At 32.9% G+C, this 22,186-nt stretch overlaps 1 protein-coding gene across 1 annotated transcript in view; it reads left to right on the top strand.

Moving 5' to 3' along the window:
• LOC145690299 (muscle-specific protein 300 kDa-like) overlaps window positions 1-22,186 on the top strand; it is a 633,032-nt gene that overhangs the window by 180,233 nt on the left and 430,613 nt on the right. Inside the window, exons 6-9 of the mRNA XM_081765072.1 lie at window positions 13,058-13,254; window positions 16,403-16,679; window positions 18,974-19,102; window positions 19,573-19,719. Of these exons, the coding sequence (XP_081621198.1) occupies window positions 13,058-13,254; window positions 16,403-16,679; window positions 18,974-19,102; window positions 19,573-19,719 (750 nt within the window). The remainder of the gene's footprint in view (window positions 1-13,057; window positions 13,255-16,402; window positions 16,680-18,973; window positions 19,103-19,572; window positions 19,720-22,186) is intronic.

Here is a 22,186-nt window from a genome sequence, read left to right as displayed (position 1 = left end):
TTTTCGGGTTGGACCCACCTGAAAAAACCCACTTTAAAACCCACCTGGGTTTTTGACCTATTTGTTAGTATATTATTGGTACAACTAAGGTGATCACATTGTGAGTAATTTTTATCAGATTTTACACTTTCTTTATGCGAATTAGGGGCTTTCACGTTAAGGTATACAACAACATTCAACATAAGACCTTTATAAAGTTCTGAATGCACTAAATGATAAAAAAAAAAAAAAAACTTACCTTAGCTTGAGATAGTTATACAACAAATTAATGTATGGATTATGCTTATAGCCTATTTGAAGTAAAATAAGCAATTTTGTACTTTAGAAAATATTTTTCGTGAATAGTGTGCTCGTCGACTTGGCGACACCGAAGGACATTATCACTCATACGTTTGACGGGTTTAAGGTCATATGTGCCAGTACTAATAGTACATATGTAAATACATTAGTAAAACTATTAGTATTATTTCTTCCTTTGATGTAAAACAGAAGTCTCTTCAACGAAAATTTGGTTTTCCAACAATAACAATTTTGTTCAGTCATTTGTTGCTACTCTTTAAATAAGCATTCTGTAGAATCAACACCATCAATAGCGTAAAAATTCTTGTCAAATTTAAGAGGCTTAATGCTCGGAGTTCCGAAGACTATGTAACGCTTACTATTTCAAGTGCTGAGTTCAAATTTCCGTACTACTGGAAGATTTTATGTATACGCCGTGAAAGAAGTGCTCGGGAAATTCCCGAATTAAACGCAGAAGGATCGGAAATGAATACTTCAACAATAAAACTATTTATTTTACGCTTAAACCTACCATACGTCCCGTAAAAAACTAGACAGTCCCGCTTTGGGCCCGTGTCCCGCGTCTCTGTAAATTTAGTCGGGACAGGGAAATGTCCCGTATTTTAACTCCGTTCCATTTCTGATATCAATATCAGCTTATTCGAAAAGTGAAACAACAAATTCTGACATTCGCTGGGAATCCTGTAATTAGTGAATGAACAGTACGCTGTTGCATGCAACGGTTTCGAGGAAGTTATTACACCATCCTGTTTGACTTGTTAGCGAGCGAAACTTGCAATGCTACTTTTTCCATTGCAGTTGATGGAACTCGAAAAAAAGGATGGCTTTGAGTGTTTTTACATTTACAAACACAGGGAAGATGACTGAACTTTTCTCCAGCAACATATTAGATAAGATGACAAGAATTATAATCCTTTTCAGAGGCTAGGGGCACAGAATTGTGCTTTGTTCCAGATCTTAGAAAAATGTAAATATGGTCCTGACAATTACACACGACACAAGGAGAAAAATCAGCTTTTCATCAGATTAAACTGACGAACCTAATTTTGGCAAATACAGCCATGTAAATAAATATTGCTAAACGCGCGAAGAATATTGAAGGTAGATTGTACCACTGATTTAAATAATTCGCGTATTGTTTTCCTGTAAAGCATTTTTATAGCACATCTTAAGTTTTTAAGAATCTTCAGTCTGTACAATTAATTTCAGGGTACGAACAGAGAAAAGCAGCTGCTACTTAGTGAACTTTCGCCTATTATATTATTGAAAAAGAAAAAAAAAAAAGAAATCTTTTAGTTTTAGTCTCACGGTTAAGCCTGCTATGCTCAAGGTGACGATTATGATGAGAAATGAATGAAATGACGGAATGAAGAAAGTGGGAGGAAATGTTAGAATCCCGAGAAAACCCACACACAAGGTGTTTGTCCACCACAAAGCTCACTTGGCGCGAGCTGGGATCGAACTAAGAACCCCATGCACTAGAGGTGAACGCTCTACCACTGAGCCACCGCGGCCTATTATACTTTTGTTCATAACCAAACTACAGTTCATTGCATTGTGTTGGAAAGTTGAGGGTGGGGGAGGGGAATTTGAGGTGTCCCGTATTCTCATGGAGAAAATATGGGAGGTTTATTTACGCTGTAAGATGTTAATTTCATATAACACATTTTAAAACATTTATTTATTTCATACAACATGAATTGTATCTTTGTTTTAAATTCATAGACCCCTTTTGGTATTCATATTTGGCAAACGTCAGTCAGGCTTCAGGATGACTTGATCTACATTTGTTCGTTTGTCTGCCGAGCTCCTTCAGGCCATGCGGTTAATGTACGCGTCTTCGGCGTGGGACCCAGGTTTGCTTCCCGGAGGGAGCTCATGTGGTTTGGATTCCACCTTAATCAGTAGGTCCCGTCTCATATAGCCTCGCTGCTGAAAGGGACGTAAAACACCAACTCAACTCGTTTGTCTGCCTCTACCACACACACTACAGAGTACAACTTTCGGCGTTTTAAGTTAAAATTTTCAGAGTACAAGCACGAGACACTGTAAATTTCTTGTATAGATTTCGGCGGCATACCAACGTAAAATATCAAAATGGCGGCTATTTTTTCAAATCAGTGAGTATCCATGCTACGAATTTTCAGTCTTTTAAGTTGAAATTTTGACGGCGGAAGCACGAGATATGCTAAATGTACTGTATTGATTTTCTCGGCGATTGAATGTAAAATTTCAAAATGGCCGCCATTCTTTTCAAAACAGCAGCGAGTAGAAAATTGTTGCAAGTTGTGACAATGACAGTCTCGAAATATAAATCGCATTTTAACACTTTTACCCCAAAGACATTGAAATATTTCGAAAAAACCCGATTAAACCCGAAAAAACCCAATTAAACCCGAAAATACCCGAAAAAACCCACATGGGCCCAGGTGGGTTGGGCTTTTTCAAAAAGCCCGGGTTTTTTCAAACCCTGGTTTCATGCGAAAACGCCATAAATCAAACTAATTGCGGTAAAAGGAAATAGCGTTGCTTTCCAAAATGTCCTTAGTCAACAGCATTATCTGAAGTTATTTTCTAAATCACGCCTAAAAACACTTATAAAACTCTTGCTATAGATGATAATTTCAACGTTGTCTTACGAAAAGTAGTCAGTTACAATTTTCTTTTATGTAGATTATTTTCATTTCACAGAAATACAATGATGGAAACACACACAAAAAAATTGTCTCCTGAAAAACTTACTTTTTTGAGTCTCTTTTGGAATTGAGCTCTTCAATTAATACATTTTGAAAAAAAAAGTACTCATCACTGTCTAACTGTGTAACCACTGTGTGGTCTTTAACTGTATAACAATAAAACGTATCACCCTAATATATTTTTCAAATCCAGTTACCCACAACATTAGACGTATAGTGTTCTGTTGTCTTTTAATGTAGTTTGCTGCTCAAATGATATTGCCACTTTCTTACAATTTTTGTGTGATCCTGTTAAAGCTGGTTTATTGTGATATATACCAGTCCCACAGGGCACTTAAATTTCCTGAAAATCTTGATAAGTGATATTACATACTATTCTAAACTGTTTATCAAAACACTACTCCATTGTCCTTATTTTGTGCTTGTGAAATAACCAAAATTTGTTAAACGCGGAAGCATATGATTTGGCAACGCAAACTTTTGAGTTTACGAGAAGTTTATGATATATTAAACCATCTAATATCGACGGTTGTGATGACAATGGAGTAGAAATTTTGTAGATAGTCTAGAAGAGCTTTGTACATAATAGCACTTATCAACAACTTAAGAAATTTCATTGCCAGTATAGGATAATTATCATAACCAACCTGATCACACAAAATTTGCAAATGGACGGAAATATCTTATAAACCGCAGTATACATTAAGAAGATGTAAGAGGACGCTATATTTCTAAATTTGCGTCTAATTGAATTTGGAAAAGGTATCAGGATAATACTGAAACAATTATCCAGTTGCAAATAAGCGAGATGCAGTGGTGAGCACAGGTTTTCTTTCTTTTTGATAACTTGTACTACATAAATTGGTTTTCAGACTCTTACTTAACTAGTTAACGCTACGGTTAAGTTACGTAGGAGTTTTCCGTTACCTTTGTTATTCGAAAGTATGTCCTCAACAAAAGCAATGTATGACTCAGGGACAATCCGTTAAAAACCATATGTTTCACTGTATTAGGTGTATGAACGACATAGCTTGGTTGAAGGTAGCAATGCCAGCTACTGAAAATCAAATAGAAATCAACATGTAAGACAGGATTCCTACTGGTCAGAGAAGTCAGGGAAACTCAGGAAAGCTCAGGGAAACAGGCTGAAAATCAGGGAAATTTTATAAAATGTATTTTTTCTAACATTAATTGTACACCAATTTCAGCTTAGCCAACCATTACATTGTTTTTTTTTTTTTTTTTTTTTTTTTTTTTTTTAATGGGAGGTAAGTAGTACGTACGTATGGGCAATTGATTACTATTTGACTCTATAGAATAAATGTTCTCATATACAAATATTCATGGTTATTTAATCCATAATTATATGTCAAAGTCAACCGTCATCTATCATGAAAGTTAGGGAATTGCCTGCCAAAGGTCAAGGAAAGTCGGGGAGAAATCAGGGAAATAGATTCCCCCAGATCAGTAGGAACCCTGTAAGAACAGAAGAGATGCAAAATAGTATTTAGAAATATATAAGTAAGTTCCAACAGTATAATTACAATTTCTTACTTTTTTTTTTTTTTTTTTTTTAACTATGTGTAACTCAAGTAATTTATTTTCGAAAATGTTTTTGAAAGAGGAGGAAGTCGGATCGTTGCTTTTGTTAAATGATTAGAATGAAAAGTAAGATGTGATAAAAAATAAACACAATCTAGACATACGAAATACGTTTGACCTTTTACCTATATATAGATTAAATTGAAAGAACTGACTTTATTGGATTAGAAATTGTCTCTTTTGTCCAGCTGAGAGACAAGGTAAATTGAAAATAAAATCTTTAGTTTAGAAATGATTTTTTTAATTGTTTTTTTTTAAACAAGCTACGATATAAGGAGCATAGATTGGTGAGTTTCCTACATGCTGTTTGAAATGTAATCAAAATTATTTTGTTCACGTTGCCACATGTTACTGAATATGTTACACAATTATATTATATCTCAATAAGGTGATTCAAAAATTGTCTTTCTTTTCATTTGCTTATAAATTGGATGTAATAATGATATATGATCACTTCATGTGAAGTCGACTACTTGGTTTTTTGGCACAAGTTTTTTTGTAATGCATTCATCTACTTGCTGTGTGGGTACTTCACATATTATTTGCTTTATGCTGATTTACGTACTGCTATTCTCGTTTTAAATACGTATCTTTTTTAGAAGTTATTATAGAACAGAAATCGTTTGTGATGTGTAAGTTGTTCAGAATATTTGAGGGCAAAATACAAGTTAGCAATTACACTAAGTTAAAACAATCCTTTAAATGAGGGCACTAATGACAGCTTGAACATCTGCAGGAGTCGAGAAAATGCAGCTACAAGAATGTTCCAATAGGGAGAGAAACAATGTAAGATAATAATAACGTTCCATAAATCGTTGTATTTTTGTAAACAGCAATGGAACTATTGATTTTTTTTAAGTTCTACAATTATTTCTCTTTATCTTACGCTGTTCTAAACTTCAAGTCGATTTTTAAATATAGAACTATACTATGAACTTACGTTTAAGTTCTTAGAAAAGGTCCAGCATTTTTCAAGATTCCTGTACGATACATAATTTTGTGTGCGATAGCGTACTTCGAATCCAATACAGTTTAAGCTATAACATTTTTGTACAGCTGGGTATATTAGAATAATTTTTATTTCTAATTTTAAAACATTCCTTTAAAGTCTTTTTGCCTTGTGAGTTCACTCATTGTTTAAAACTTTCTTCAGTATTAATAAGCGTGGACGGTCCTTAGTGCCACTGACAGTAATTCACTCACTGTCCCGTTATGGTACAAGAGATGTGAGTTACATGACATTAACGTTTTCTTTATAATAATAATAATAATAATAATAATAATAATACTAACTTCTCTTATGAAAAAGAAAGGCTTAACATTCAAGAAGTGGATTTTGAACAAAATTTATAAGAAAAGGGAAATTATTACAGTGTTCGCCTTGTAACTAACTTAACAGAAAATGAGCAAAATTTATTTTAGATGGTTGGATTGGAGTTTAACGGCCTTGTTCAGCACCGAAACTCAGATGTGGACTTATATATTAAGGTGGAATGCGAATCACTTGAGATCCCGATTCGAAAATGAAATTCAGAACTTCCGACCCAAAGGTGTGTATACTAACAAAACTACGGCGAACTTGCCCTTGTCTAACCTAAAGATAGGGAGATAAAGACACGGGTGCACAATACAGGGCATTAGGAATGAGATTTCTGGGCTGTCAGCATCTAAGACCATTGAGCCCGTCACGTACATGAGCGATGACGTCCCTCGGCGAGCACACTATCCGATGAAAGGGAAAGAAGGAAGTGGCCTGGGACGTATACATTAGGTACCATCCCAGCATTTGCCTAGTGTGAATGAAGAAAACTCAGTAAAACCTCACTCAAGATAGCTGGCCTGAAAAGCTATTACACTTTTACGACCGAGTGCGTGAACAATACAGAAAGAATATTTAGTAAGTTCGCTATACAAATATCATAAGCCAATGGCTGTTTAGTGTGTATCGTGCTAGAGAATGTGCAATATATGACATATCACTAAATCAAGGTAATGGAAACTGATAAGCCACCCTCGGTATTAATCTTCTTGTTTAGTCCATACCCACAAATTTCATTATTTAATTATTTTGTAAGTGATATGAATATATATCAAAACACTTATGGTGCATATTAATTTCTGCATAACTTCCTTTTCTAAACGTCAGTCATGTTTAATAAAATTTAGCATCTTTTCTTGATACTTTCTCTATCACATTTTAAGCAATTCTTCATACGCATCATAGAAGAAATCATGATGTGATTAAAAAAATATATTTCCACTACCGGTTTTAAATGATATAGTTTCTTTGTGTTTAATTAGTCAATAAATGATCTACGATTTATTATTATTATTATTGTGCATCCTGGAAACGATTATGCTTAATTATAGAAAGTTTATTGATGAATTCTAAGTCTTCGCGCCACTTTAAAGTCACTTCTTTAGGTTGTCTGTTTCACCTCAGGGAGCTCTTAAGACTTCTTTTCTTATTTAATATTTATGGGGAACATAATTCATTAGATTATTAGTATTAGAGGTCAGTACAATTTCCATAACCAGCAAGCTTCCGTTTTTAAATCATTACTGCTGTTTATCATCCGATTTATAAAATATTACATTACTCTATGCAAGGTTGGTTAATGTTATACATGTATAATCCTGCTTGCGAGTAATTTGCCTTTTCGTATTCATACGATCGTGTAAGACATATCTAAAGATACTAACAAAAATATATATATCAACTTTTGTTTTGCGAATACTCACTTTATAAGCGTTTGGGAATGACAAGGCGATTTTTGATCACCTGGTGGCATTGGTATATATACGAAAGTTTATTAATTTTGAACACAAGTGCATGGAGTAATGATGACTTTTTCGCACTCTGAATTTAAAAATAAACAGTGGTGGGGAAACTTATGTGTGAACAGCTTAATATGTAATGTGTCATAAAAAAAAAAAAAAAAAAAGTATAGTTTCATATTTCGCTTTTCCAGTCTATTCGCTTGGTGTGAACGTTATAATCTTCTTCTTCTTCTTTGCTGTCTTGTTAACATATTTGTTTTAGATATCTTGTATATCATAAAAGCAAAAATATTCAAGAGATAAGGGAAATTGCATTTAAGCTTTTCGACACTCAGGTATCACTAAATCTTACATGAATATCCATCAATTTGATTTAAAAATTACGGCGGTAACACTGAAAGTTTCTAGACAGACAAAAATAAAACATGATGAATAAATAAAACGAAAACAAGTGTTATGTCTGTTAGAGTTTCATATTTCCTTTACTTTCCTTTGCTTTTTTGTGTGTGAAAACTTATTAATATTTCAATTTATGTAAACACGACCAAGATCAGTAATAGTGATTATAACTTTATTTTAGTTGTTTTGACATGAATTGAAATATTAATTAGTTTTCACAAGAAGAAAAGAGGTAAATATGAAGATCTAACAAGAATAGCACTCTCGTGGAATAGAAATTCCACCCCGACAAGGGCCATAGGAAGGGTAGTAGCTGGAAAATCAATTAAGTAATTTCCACAATGCAAATGCAGGGTAATTTCATTTTATTTATACCGGTACAATATAATTTATGTAAAATGAAAATCCGTCACAAAATATGATAGAATTTCGTTTTGTAGGTTATATATTTTCTAAATATTTACCAATAGAATTGATTATCCATTCAAACTAAACAACGTGTCCATATAGGGTGTCCCAGAAGGAAGGGGTAATACTTCGGAGAATGGTAGTATGGGTGATTCTAAGCAAAAAAAGTTCATATGAACATGGTCCTAATCTCAACGGTTTGAGACCTACAGGTTGTGAACCATTTTTAACTTTTTATTGTATATTGATCACCTTTTAGTTATTATACAGAGGTGGGACATAGCGGATTTGAAAGCTGATGGAATGGCCTTTCCAACGGTATGCAACATGCGGTAGTGGTGTCTTTGGAAGAGAAGTTATTGAGGGATATTTTGGAATCAGTGTTCCCATCCAACTTCTTTAAATAACCTTACCTTTACTAAATTTCCTTCAATGGCTTTCTTTCCAAAGATACCACTGCCACATGTTGCATACCGTTGGAAAGGCCATTCCATCGTCTTTCAAATCCGCTTTATTTCACCTCTATAGAGTAACAACAGGATAAGCAATACGCAACTTAAAGTCAAAAATGGATGACAACCTGTAGTTCTCAAACCGTTGAGATTAGGACCAATGTTCATATGAACTTTTTGCTTATTATCCCTTCCTCGTGGGACACCCTGTATAACTACTTAAAGAATGCAAAGAATTTAAATATTTCGTACTCACCTCCATGTTCTCAGTAGACTGGTAAAGTCCATAAACATCTGCAACATTTCAAAAACTACTCGGTTTTCTTCTTCCGGCAGATTGTTATTTTTTTTTCTTTTCTCACGTTCTTATTCTTATGCAATTTGTTATTGAGATTTCTTAGATATGTGTTTCTTCTGTCAAACGTACTCAAAAATATATAACTTGCAAGATAATTTGACCAACTGATTCTATAAAATATACTTACAGTTAAAATATACTATGCATTTTTCTTTTAATAAAATATGTAAGAAATAGGATCATGCGAGAAGAAGTAATAATCTTTGCTACCGGAAGAATTAAAACTGAATAGTTTGTGAAATGTTTGCATATTTTAAGGACTTTATCTGTCTTCATGTAACATGGACCTGGATATGAAAAATTTAATTGTAAAGTGGCGGTAACTGCTTTTTTTTTTTTTTTTTAATCTTCTTTTCTTGTCTGTTTAGAAAATTATGTTCTTACTAACAACTGATTCTTAATTTTAAAAAATAAAAGTAAATCGCGGCTATAAGGGTAATAAATGATTTAGGATATAGATTTCTGGGCTTTCGGCATCTAAAGCCATTTAACCCTTCACGTTTTGAGGGATGACGTCCCTTGGCGAGCACACAATCCGTGGAAAGGGAAGGAAGGAAACGGCCTGGGACCTATAAGTTAGGTACCACTCCGGCATTTGCCTGGTGTAAATGAGGAAAATCTCATTCAGGGTGGCTGGCCTGAAAAAGCTTTTACTCTTTTTCGACCGAGTGCCCCCACCGGAAATCGAACCCGGGACTGCTCGCACCAAAGGCGAGAGCGTTAGCGACTACGCTACGCGGGGCCACAGGAAATAAATGAATTCTTATTGAATGGATGAAGTCTTTTAAATTTCATTACATGTGGAGTAATGCAAAATAGGTCGATGATTTGACTTTCTGGTGTTTTCACGGATCTTTACGAAGACAGACAGTAAATAGACTGTAATAATAGTACATTACTCTGCGACAATATTCCTAGTGACAATATTACCATATGCTCCGTCCGACTGGAAACAGCAGAAACGTTTATTTTCCAACTTTGACGTCTAAATCATTCGTTTCTTGAGCCTCCAATAGGAAGCTTAATCTAAATCATAAATATTCTTGTTAATTTCTTTCTTCTGCTGTGATATTCACAAATGTCGTAGTTTTTCTAGACAATTAGGGTGTACATAGCCGCCTGGAATACATAGTTTACATCATAGATTATTTCTATATCATATCACTATCATATCACCAATGACATGGACTTACATAACGCAGTGTTGTCATATCTAGAAACTTTCAGTGATACCATTGCAAGCGCATGCTTGTGTATTCTAGAATTTTTTTCTACATCATCTTGGATCACGGCGCACACACTGTTTTTCTATTATTTCACTTCCTCTGTAAAATGGATAAAAAATGTATCATTTTCTTTTATATATGTAAAATATCTTCTAGGGAAGGGTTTTATTAAACTCTTCTGTACTTAATGTATGCATTTTATGACACTGTTTTCTCGCCACTGAAATACTTTATTCCGTCTGAATAAACGAGAATTCTTGATTTCACTGTCTTCACACTGCATGTAGGTTTTTGCTGGTAGACGAAGAGTATAATAATTGAATACAATTCAGTATTTTATTACGTTGAAACTTACTTTTGTTTTATTACCTGTGCTTGTCCTGCATAATAATAGAATTTGCGATGAAAATTATCTTTGTATAGTATACAAACTATTGCGAAAGTGTGTCTATGTTTTTACGTTTGTAAGTTGCCAGTATATACATGTATATATATATCTAATAGCAAACTAAGCTCTCAGCAAAATGTCTTTAGTTTTAAGCAAGCTTTCAATTTGGCATGTGAAAGAGTTTGAATCTTGCTCTCACAGACTTGAGTTTCACTCTAACATTATAAGTGAGGTGGTCAGATTTGCACCGGCAGCTAAAAATCGTATGTGCATCAGTCTGTAACAAAGAATCAAGTTTTCAAAATTAAAAACAAAGGAAGAAAGAAAAATGAAAGTTTGCTGTAAGAGCTTGTTTGCTGCGTAGCATTGGGTGTGTGTGTTTCAGTGCAAGCTTTAGTTTGTAAATTGAAAATAATTCACAATGAGTTGACCAATTTTTTTTTTAATTGTAAATGGAACTGAAATTATTGAGGATGCATGTGTAAGTTAGACTTTGTGGTTCGTTGACAGATGGTAGTTTTCTTTTTCATTTTGGACAGTTCTGTAATTGTTGATATTTATGCATTGTAGTTATTTTTAAGTTAACGTCCATATATAATTATGAAATTTTGACTAAATTAATGTAACTGATGCTCAGAGAACTTTTTTTTTTTTTTTTTTAGATTTCAGATTCTTACCTTCTTGCAGAGCAAAAGCTATTTATCGATTGCATTCGACAATGTGAGTACCGCGCTCTGTTTAATTTAAGAAGCAAATGTTCCTTTTTGGGGGGAACACCGTTGTGTATTGGTTAAAGCGTTAGACTCACGTCCACGTGGTCCCTGGTTTGATTCCCGGCCCGTGCTTCCTATTTTCGGCGTCCATCCAGCGTCGTGAGGCAAACTGGGGAGACATGTGAATGAAAGACGTGACGGCCATTAGGTCTAGAAAGATCCAGATACGTCGGTTAGTGACAAGGCGACGCAGCATGTTGATAACGTGCTCGTAACTAGGCTGGATGTAGTTCAGCCGGTCATTGACAGATGACGTTGGAGCGGCTCAGGCCCTCAAATGGGCTGTTACTCCAAGTGGTTAAATGTTTCTTTTTTATCTTTTAAACTGAACCGAGAAAGGCAGTTGTGAGTGTAATGTAATTAACGAAATGATTTTGCTCTCAAGGATATCAGTAACTGAAATTATTACTTTCAATTTTGTTAATAATATCCTATCGAAATGTTACGTAGATTATGTTACATCCATGTTAATACTATTGATTTAAATAAACTATTGTGCGTCAAAATAAATGCTAATTTTTTTTTTAATGAAACAAAATTTAATATGCTGGAGAACATTTGAAAAATAAAAGAAGAGTGTTATTTATTTATTTTTTTTTTACGTTGAACACAATAAAGCTAATCAGTGTTCCTTTTTTCAACTTTTTTTTCTTTTTCCTTTTCTAGCTTGTTCTCAGTTTAAACCAAATACTGGAGCGTCTATCTCCAGAACTAAGTTTAGAAATGAAGACATTTCTATTGCGTGGTCACGGCAGAGCTGTTTTTACCGATATGTAGAAAAATAAAATTTCTATGTACACTCATGTCCAAAATGATTGTCGCATATCTATAACTGTCTTCTTGTAAGAATATAATTTGATAATGATTTTTCAGGGTACTCTTAATACTGTTACTATGTGTATAACCGGGAAATGTATATTTGTGGTAAATTTCATAGGAAAAGAATTATAAATACGAAAATTAGAATAAGTAAAACAAAATGTTGCTAATGGACAAGAAAGTTTTATTTTCGTTTTATTATTATTTACTTCTCTTTTGACATGAAATGTGCCACATACATGTCTTTGCCGATTATACACATACTAACATTACAAGAAATACCGGGCGAATTCGTTATCAAATTATATTCCTACAACAACATGTTCATAGACATGCGACAATAATTTTGGACATGAGTGTACATATCAATATTACTATGTCATGGTAATAGTAGAAATCTGCTTTTTTTCTGTAATGATTTTGAGTTTCTCGTAACTTAATCACTCAGTTGCTGTTTTAAAAATATTAGTTAACAGTTTTTTTTGTTTTTCTTTCTTTCTTAGAAGAGTTCAAGCGGAATATTAAGGAATTTAAGGTATTGAAAATTATAGTACGGTTGTAAAACTTTGAGAAAAGAATGTGGCATTTGTTTTACTTAAAACATCCCTACTTTTTTTTTTTTTTTTTTTTTTTTTTTTACGTTATGGGCGTATATTGTTTTATAACCTTTTCATTCATGGATTACTCTGAAAATCGTACTAGTATATTCATTACCGTAGATTTTTTATTATAATTCTTACATTCATTATTATAATCAAACTATACAGAATAATGAATTACACTTTCTGTTTTGTTGAGTTGACAGTATTTCCTCTGGTCAATTATGTGTTTCTAAAATTTTTAAATATTTCACAGATTGAAGAAAACACTCGAGCCTTGGAGTCTCTGGGGCATAAGTTTGGTGGTAGTACAAGCAGTTTGGATAGCGTTGGTGCGCGTTCCACAGACAGTGGATCCGAAAGACAACAAAGGAAAGCAGCTGGCGCAGCAGAGAAATGGAAAATGGGGGCTAGAAGAGCCCTTTTACAATGGGTTCAAAACACCATTCCCAAGTACGTATCTCTCGTATTAAATCATTTAGAATTAGATAAACTTCCCTATTCATATAAGGTACTTCTATCTAAGAGAAATATCTAGTGCTAATTGTTTTAAATATATAACCGTAGATATTAACTGTACTATACAAAAAGTTACTTCACAGGCTTGGAATTTCAGAGAAAATTAATGCAATGACTCAGTCGGTGAAATTAATGAAGTCCAACTTTCAGTGAATTTGTTTGATTATTTGATACATTAAGAGTTAAACGTACATTTACCTTTATAGTATATGAAATCTATTGTTGAAATGTGAATTATAAAATATCACAAATTACCTTTTATATCAGAATAAAGTGAAAACTTTAATTAGGTATTATGCTATCCTGACACTCAATATTTGCCCCCCTTCTCTTCCCCCTGTCCTTTACGCCTGAAACTCAGAACGTTGAGTGGTTTGTGAGTAGTCGAGCGCAATTAGACCCTATCGATAAATTTCACATCTTTCATAAGCTTCAAGCTAGAAAGAACATTAAGTTCCGAACAAACCTGTTTTGTGAAATCCTGTCTGCACTTAGTGAATTGTGTTGAATAAAATCTTTAGCAGACATTTTAGTTTCTGTATGGAACTGGGGGGAGGGAAATTTTTTCAGCAAGGATGGTTTCTATCGTATCATTTTGACGGCGCAACTTAGGTAATAGGAGATATTTAAAAATGATCGAAAATGACGGATATTAGTGTCGAATCTATAGTTTTTGGGGTCGCTGAGAAGAACTGAGACATTTTAGATGCTGTTTAAAACCAAATTCAACTCTTCAACTTGGAGGAGAGGAGGGAGGAGATATATAAAAATGATCGAAAATGGCCAATATTATTGTCGAATCAATAGTTTTCGGGGTCGCTGGGATGAACAGTGACACTTCTGATTAGGGATGGCCGGAACCGGTTCCTCGTGAAACCGGTTTTCGGTTCTGAACGGATCCGGTTCTGGAACCGGGTTTTCGGATCCAGGTCTAGAATAGGTTTCGGAACCGGGACTTTGTGGCTATCCCTACTTTTGAGCCGTTTAAATCCCAATTTAGACCCACAACTTGGGGGAGGAGGATGGAGAAAGACATAAAAATGATTTTTTAAAAAAGTGGCTAATATTAGTGTCGAATCCATAGTTTTCGAGGGTCGCTGAGATGAACAGTGACACTTTCGATGCCATGCCCAGCAACATGGGGGAGGGGGATATATATATAAAATCATCAAAAATGACCGATATTAGTGCCGAATCCATAGTTTTCTGGGTCGCTGCGATGAACAGTGACACTTCTTATGTCGTTTAAATCCAAATTCAGCGACAGAGCATGGGGAAAGAGGAAGGGGAAGAAATATAAAAATGATCGCAAATGACCGATATCAGAGAGCGCTTTAGTAATAGTGAAAAGTGACTTACTAGTGGAACATATTACTATTTTTCTTAATTTAACCCAGTGAAGCGGGTAATTAATGCTAGTTATGAATGAAATATGCTTGTCTAAGCTCTTTGTTTGCTTATTTTGAGTGTATTATCCATTTTCACCACACAGCTATGTGAGACATGGACCTGGTAGGTACTTCACATGAAACCTTCCACCTATCATGTACCTTCCACCAGCAATCGAACCCAGTCAGAAGTATAAAAATTGACTTAACTAAGACTACCAACTAACTCTATGGTCTATGGAATCCGGAGGTTCAATGCTGCGTTCACAAAAGCTCTCCGTTGACTTCTATCCTTAGCCAACTGGATCCATTTTCTACTTTGTATTCCTATTTATGGGACATTCACCTTAATATTGTCCTCCCATCTGCGCGTAGGTCTTCCTAATGATCGTTTTCCGGTTGGGCTTCCAGTTGAAACTTTGAAAGCGTTCCTACTTTCTTTCATTCTGGCTACATGACCTGCTCACCTGAGCCTCCTAGATTTGATGACCCTAATAATGTTTGGTAAACAGTATAAATTATGTAGTTCCTAGAAATAAAAAATTACCTAGATCCGAACTATGTAGCTTGTTCGGTGCTCCATATATTCAACTGAAAACTTCTAATTAATTTTTCTGTGAAATAATCCATAGTATTTTTGATAATGTGTCTTAAAAATACAAAATTTTAAGTTCACAAATAGCAAAGAACGTTCAACTGAACTCCATATATTCAACTGAAAACTTCTAGTTAATTTTGCTGTGAAATAATCCATAGTATTTTTGATAATGTGTCTTAAAAATACAAAATTTTAAGTTCACAAATAGCAAAGAACGTTCGACTGAACTTGAAGAAAAAATTAGTAAAATCGCATAATTAAAATTTCAGTTCATTTTAAAGAAAATGGAAAAATAATTTTCCATACAAAGCAATGGGTAAAAGACAAAAATGGGGCAGGTAATTGACATCGTTATAGAAAGTCAGGAGGGGCAGATAATCAACATCGTTATAGAAAGTCAGGAAAGTGTCAGAAGATGAATCCGCTAAATTTTCATAACAATGTCGTACTTCACAGTTCTTATTTTCGTTAACCATATTATCTGGCGTAAATTTAAAGGAAGAGTAAAAGATGATTGATGTAATTTAAAAGAGACAATTTAAAATTGTGAGTACCAACATAAAAGAGAAAGGAAATGTTGAACATAAAGATAGTCTATTTTTCTGTATACTTTTCCTTCCTATAATTGTTTTACTTTCTTGATAATAAGAACTGATGAAAATTTAATATCTTACTTTAACAACGAAAGTTTTTAAACGTTTTTAACAAATAAAGTTATTAAAAAGAAATAAAAAATAATGATGGATTTCTTTTTATGTAACATGAAGTAGTATAGTTTGTAAATTATTCTCTAGTAACGATTGAACGGAAATTGTAAACAGTGTATGTATGTTAAAATAATTTAACTTTTAAATTGTAAGTATCTGTAGCTTTGTTTTCACAGTTTTGTAAAAGTATCTCTCAATTTCAACATATAATTTAATATTATTTCTAGAAATAAATAAATTACTGGTTTTTGTTGCTAAATACTGTGTTATTGTTGTTGTTGTTATTATTATTATTATTATTATTATTATTATTATTATTATTATTATTATTATTATTATTATTATTATTATTATTATTATTATTATTATTATTATTATTATTATTGCAGAGAGCTTGGTGTTGAAGTTCGTGATTTTGGAACTAGCTGGCGGGATGGCATTGCTTTCTTAGCAATTATCGATGCCATTAAAACAAACCTCATTGATATAGCAGCTTTACGACTGGCTACGAATCGAAAACGACTGGAAACTGCTTTCCATGTGGCGGAAAGTGAGCTAGGCATCGCTCGTTTGCTTGACCCAGAAGATGTAGACGTGGCAAGACCTGACGAGAAATCCATTATGACATATGTGGCCCAGTTTCTACACAAATATCCTGAACCGGCTGTAAGTACTTAATAGTAATATATTTCAGTTTGTTTAGTTTTCACAAATATAAATTTTTACAGAATTTCTTTATTGGAAAATCAACTAAAAATCTTATTTTATATAACGTAATGAAAGCTTTTCTAAAATTACTCATGGTTTCTGTTGTTCTTACATTAATACATAAATTTTATAAATTTAGATTGTGAAGGGATAGAAAATATCCTCTGTCCATTGAGATAATTTTTCCACATAGTATCTAATTTCCAATCATACACGTCAACGTAAGCAAGCAGTCCAACTCATCTTCCAAGTATGGTCGTAAAAAGGATAAAAATGAGGTCCAAAATGTTTTTAGCTGTTGCTGAAAGAAACAAAGAAGGGTCATATGAACATTACAGTTCAATTAATTTTTGTATTTATCTACTTTCATTTCCACTGTTTCACAGTACGGCTTTTTAATTGATATTTCAAATATTACTAGAACAATTGCTGAGAAATTGTTCTTAGAAATTGCAACCATTTTTTATTACCAAGAAAATCTAATATATGCCATAACCAGAAATAGTGTAGTATTTTCTGAAATGAAAATGAAATGAAATCTTTGAGTTTTACGTCCCACGATTATGCCAGTTAGGCTAGAGGAGACGGTGATTATGAGAAATGAGTGAAATGGTGGAATGAAGAAAGTGGGAGGAAACGGGAGAACCCCGAGAAAACCGACGCACACGGTGTTTGTCCACCACAAAGTTCACTTGGCGGGGGCTGGGATCGAACCCGGGACCCCATGTAGTATTTTCTGATTTACACGGTGACATAATGATGCTAAGTGAGATACTACCGCCCGCAAATACTTCCGCGTGAAGTAGTATTTACATATAGCCAAAGAAAGGTAAAAATTTTCAAAGTTACTTATTCATGTTAACTATTTATTTTCTTTATCTTGCTAATTATAGCTTTTTATCTGTTACAAATAAACTATGAAATAAAAAAAAGTAATTTTCTCCTTTTTTAAAAAAAATACGAAAAATAATGCTCCGTATGAAAAAATACATATATATATACACTCCGTATATATACACTCCGTATTTTTTCATACGGAGCATTATTTTTCGTATTTTTTTAAAAAAAAGGAGAAAATTACTTTTTTTTATTTCATATATATGACTTTATATATAGGACTTGAAAAATCTTGCTTGCAAGTACTCGCCAACCAAAAGGTCAACTAGCCAGACCATTTTGCAGTTACAGTGTTTATACAAATAAACAAAAATCACTTTGCACACATATCAATGCATTTTTTTTTTATTTTGTTTATTGGCATGTCTCTTAGAAATAAAAACAAAGACATCTGCTATTTATTCTTGAATTCACGTTTTTGATTGATCGAACTTTACTCGGAGAATGTAAAAAAGTAGGCGAGTGGATTTTACAAGCCTCTTATATATAAAATCAATATACTACAAGAAAATTTGGAAAATAAAAGTTACTCAGGCCATTCACAAATGAAAATGGGAAGTGTTTTTTTTTTTATTTTTTTTTTCTATTTTCATAAAAGAGACAGGAAGTCATGCTTTCGCATCATTGATTCATTGAACATGTTAACATTAATCGTTCTTATGCCTTTATTTTGAAGTTTCTTCTTCTTCTTCTTTATTATTATTATTATTATTATTATTACTACTACTTTAAATCAATTACCAATAAAATTTTCCACACGTCTAGCTCCTGATCGAGGAAGCATTTTGTGATCCTTATTTATTTAACTTAAAAAAAAAAAAAAAAGGAATAACAGGGTTCCTACTGGTCAGGGAAGTCAGGGAAAACTCAGGGAAAATGGTGCACGTCAGAGAAACTCAGGGAAAAAGATTGGAAATCAGAAAAATTCAGGTAAATTTTATAAAATATATTTTTTCTAACATTAATTGTACACTAATTTGAGCGTAGTCAACCACTAATGATCACAGTATGGAACGCTGCTCAGATTTTTGTGGGTGGTAAGTAAAATGTACGTATGAGCAATTGATTATTATTTGTCCCTATGGAATAAATGTTCTCATATATAAATATTCACCGTTATTTATTCTTTATTTATGTCAACCGACACCTGTCATGAAAGTCAGGGAATTTCCTGCTAAGGTCAGGGAAATAGATTTGAGATCAGTAGGAACCCTGAATAATATGTATATATTATATACAGCATATTCCGAGTATTTTACTAATCTTTTACATCCTTTTTTTCTTCAAAAATAAATAAATAAATAAACGTAAGAAGGAAGAAACTATGCCTTTCATGTCCTGTTGTTTCGTTTCAGCTAATGGCTGGTTCGGATACTGTAAGCTCTATACAGACTGAATACAACGAACTTATAACTTGGTTACAGAAGAAGACGCAATACCTCGAACACTTACAGCAAACTAAGACACTTCCTTTAAATTTTCCAGTAAGTATTAATTTTTAGTTTTATGTTAACAAATCTTTTTCACATATTGTAGCCTTTAATAACGTGTGTAAGGACAATTCCTAGTACTGATTCGAATGTCAGTTGAAAACTTTGATTAGCATGGCTTAATGTATGAAAATAATCTTTTTCCATTTATTAACTTTTCAATCATTTTCTGTTTTCAGTTCAGTAGTTTTCTGCAAATAGATATATATGAAAATTTGAAAAATTGTTAATATTGGAAACTTATATTGACTTTTATTTCTCTTTTGTTTTCTGTCTGTACACAATATCTAGTCTGCAAGTGTACATATGTAAATATACGGTGGTATATTACATCTTGTAAGTTATAATATGCAAATAAAAGCTGTAAAAGATTTTCTCCTTTAGTTTCTAATAATAGAAACTGAACGAATACTAACCATAATTTTCATTCAAGTTTTATTGTTATCTGATTGGTTGTTTCACAGGACTTCATGGTGTTTAAGACTGAAGTAGATGAGAAGTTTCAAATATATGAGAAACTCAGGAAACTAGTAGAATCCCAAAGTATGATTAGCATCACAATTGAATCATGGAGAGAGATAGAGAGACTTTGGACCAAGTTAGAATCTCAGGTAAGATTTTTTTTGTAATGTTATGTTGTGTTTGTTATCTACCATCTGTAAACAATAAATGAATAAATTGTATTGTTGGAAAATTAGTGTAAAATAATAATGTCCTTAGTCACACCTATCTACGAAAAAAAAGCATAGTTTATATAAACTCCTTTCTTTCTTTCCTTTTTTTTTTTTTTTTTTTTTTTTTTTTGCCTACTATTTAATGTCCTAGTAATTTTCACTAACTACTTGTAATTACATCGAAAATTATGTTCATTTTAAAATTAATTGTAAATATTTACAATATTTAAAAAGAGGTATTTTTCATAAATCAGCTCTATAATTTAAATTCAGTTTTCATACAGTAGCTCAAGAAATACAAATCATTTAATTTGATGTTAAAATTTAAGTAATTAAAAAAATCATACTTCAGTCAGTCTGAGCGAAGATTAAAAGAAAAGAGTCTGAGCGAACTATATAAAGATGCCGCTTCCAAAATTTATTTTGCAAGCTATGTGACCTTCAGAAGATTTATTTCTCATTGTGACTATTGAAAGTCTTAAAACTTATAGTTAGTTTTTATAGTTTTAAACGTCTTTATCTTGACGTAAAGTAAAACGTCCGAATATATATATGTTGAAATAATGAAAAATATGAATAAAGAAATAAATGTGTATAATGTGGATAAATAATGCAAATAAACTCATAAGAAACGAAACATTATCAGTTAATATGTCAGGTAGTTAATTAAAACTAAGAAGTGTGAATTAATTATGTAACATGTGAGAGCAAAGATTGAATGCTTTAAGAGGCTTCATCCCGGCAAAATTAAAATGCCGCTAATTTTACAATAATTATGTGATATCTTCAAATACATAAAAGATAATCGAAATGTGGAACAAGAGCGCCCTAGACAATATCATTTTACATGAGATACCGTTATCACGACTCACTCTTTTGCTTTCGATTTCGAGCCATTTTGAAAATCGGCATTTATTTTCGCGTTTCTAAACGGCTGAAAACGAAAAACCACTAAGTGACTTGTGATAACGGTACCTCACGCAAAATAATATTGTATAGGGCGCTCTTGTTCCGCATTTCAATTATCTTTTGTCTATTTGAAGATATCACATAATTACTGTAAAATTAACGATATTTTAATTTCGCCGGGATGAGGCCTCTTAAGCAAAACAATAGAATGACAAACTTTCTCAAAGGTTCTCAAGGAATGGCCAAAACAAGAATGTGCTTCAACCTTTTGGAATGAAGATAATCTAAATTGGAATTGTTATTCCAAGGTTTCTACCAAGGATCTTATAAAATATAGGATCTGCCCTTACAACAAAATCTTGAAGCCATACGTCACAGTTTCACCGCCCCTACTCTGCCCACTCCGCCCAATAGGATCGCAATGTTTTGAGCCAACAATCATGGCGGAGACGATAGTAGCCAATCAGATGTGCCGATGTTCGATTGTTTTTTGGCTTCATTGATTTAATAGGATAAAGATACATATGGGTAGATCCTTTAATTATAACATCCTTGGTTTCTACGGACGTAGAAACTCAGGGAGGCTAACATTGATACGTGAAAAAGATGTTTAAAGATAATAACTAATCTAATTAATGTAATGAAATTTTATCTTTAGATAGCTTTAGTATTATGTATCTCAGTTAATTAAAACAATGTCATAATATGTAAAAATGATAATTTGTGTGACTCATCTAAAAGTAAATCTTATATGCTAAGTATTTTTTATGAAAAGTGAACTACATTTTCTCCTAGAAATACAAGCCATGAAATTCTGATTTAATTACTAAAGTGTATAGTATAGTGATTAATGTAATGTTACAAATGATAATAATATTGGTTATTAATTTCCCAGATTATACAAAATTAGTATTGTTGGAGTGAAATAAATAGTAACACAAGGTGGCATAAGTGTAGTTAAGAAATAACTTAAACTGTTGATTACTTAGATTAAATATAAGCGTACATGGCAAAACTTGGAAAATCTGTACTAATGACTTACAGAGCGGTCGCGAATAGTTCAAAATGTGCATAAAATCGTACATCGTTCGCAGGTGACAGTTGCTTCAACTTCATGTTTACGCTTCAACTGGTGAAATAACCTTCTTTTGATGCCAACAAACACATTCTAATTTTATTTTCTCCTACTTGTTCCCTGCCTATCTCATAAAGCTTTCTAAAGCATTTAGTGAAAGTGCTCATAGTGTCCTTTTTTAGTTTGTGTAGTTTTTGCTATTCTCTAGTAGGGAATATTTAATAGGAAGTATTTAATAGGGAAAACGAAACATTACAACTATAAGCAGTGAAATGAATGTTAGGTATAGTGATTTTTGTTGAACACATGCTCTGTTTCCTTCCCAATTTGCCCCTTTCTTTTCCATTTTCGCTCCCCCTCGCGTATATCTTCACTCCAATTTTTTCTGCTCCATCATAACAATTTCAACATCTACCTAGT

The sequence above is a fragment of the Thermobia domestica genome, chromosome 7 (assembly GCF_964235325.1).
Source record: "Thermobia domestica chromosome 7, izTheDome1.hap1.1, whole genome shotgun sequence".
NCBI lineage: Eukaryota > Metazoa > Arthropoda > Insecta > Zygentoma > Lepismatidae > Thermobia > Thermobia domestica.
Note: the sequence above shows the minus strand (reverse complement) of the source record. Positions and strands in the feature narration are given on the sequence as shown.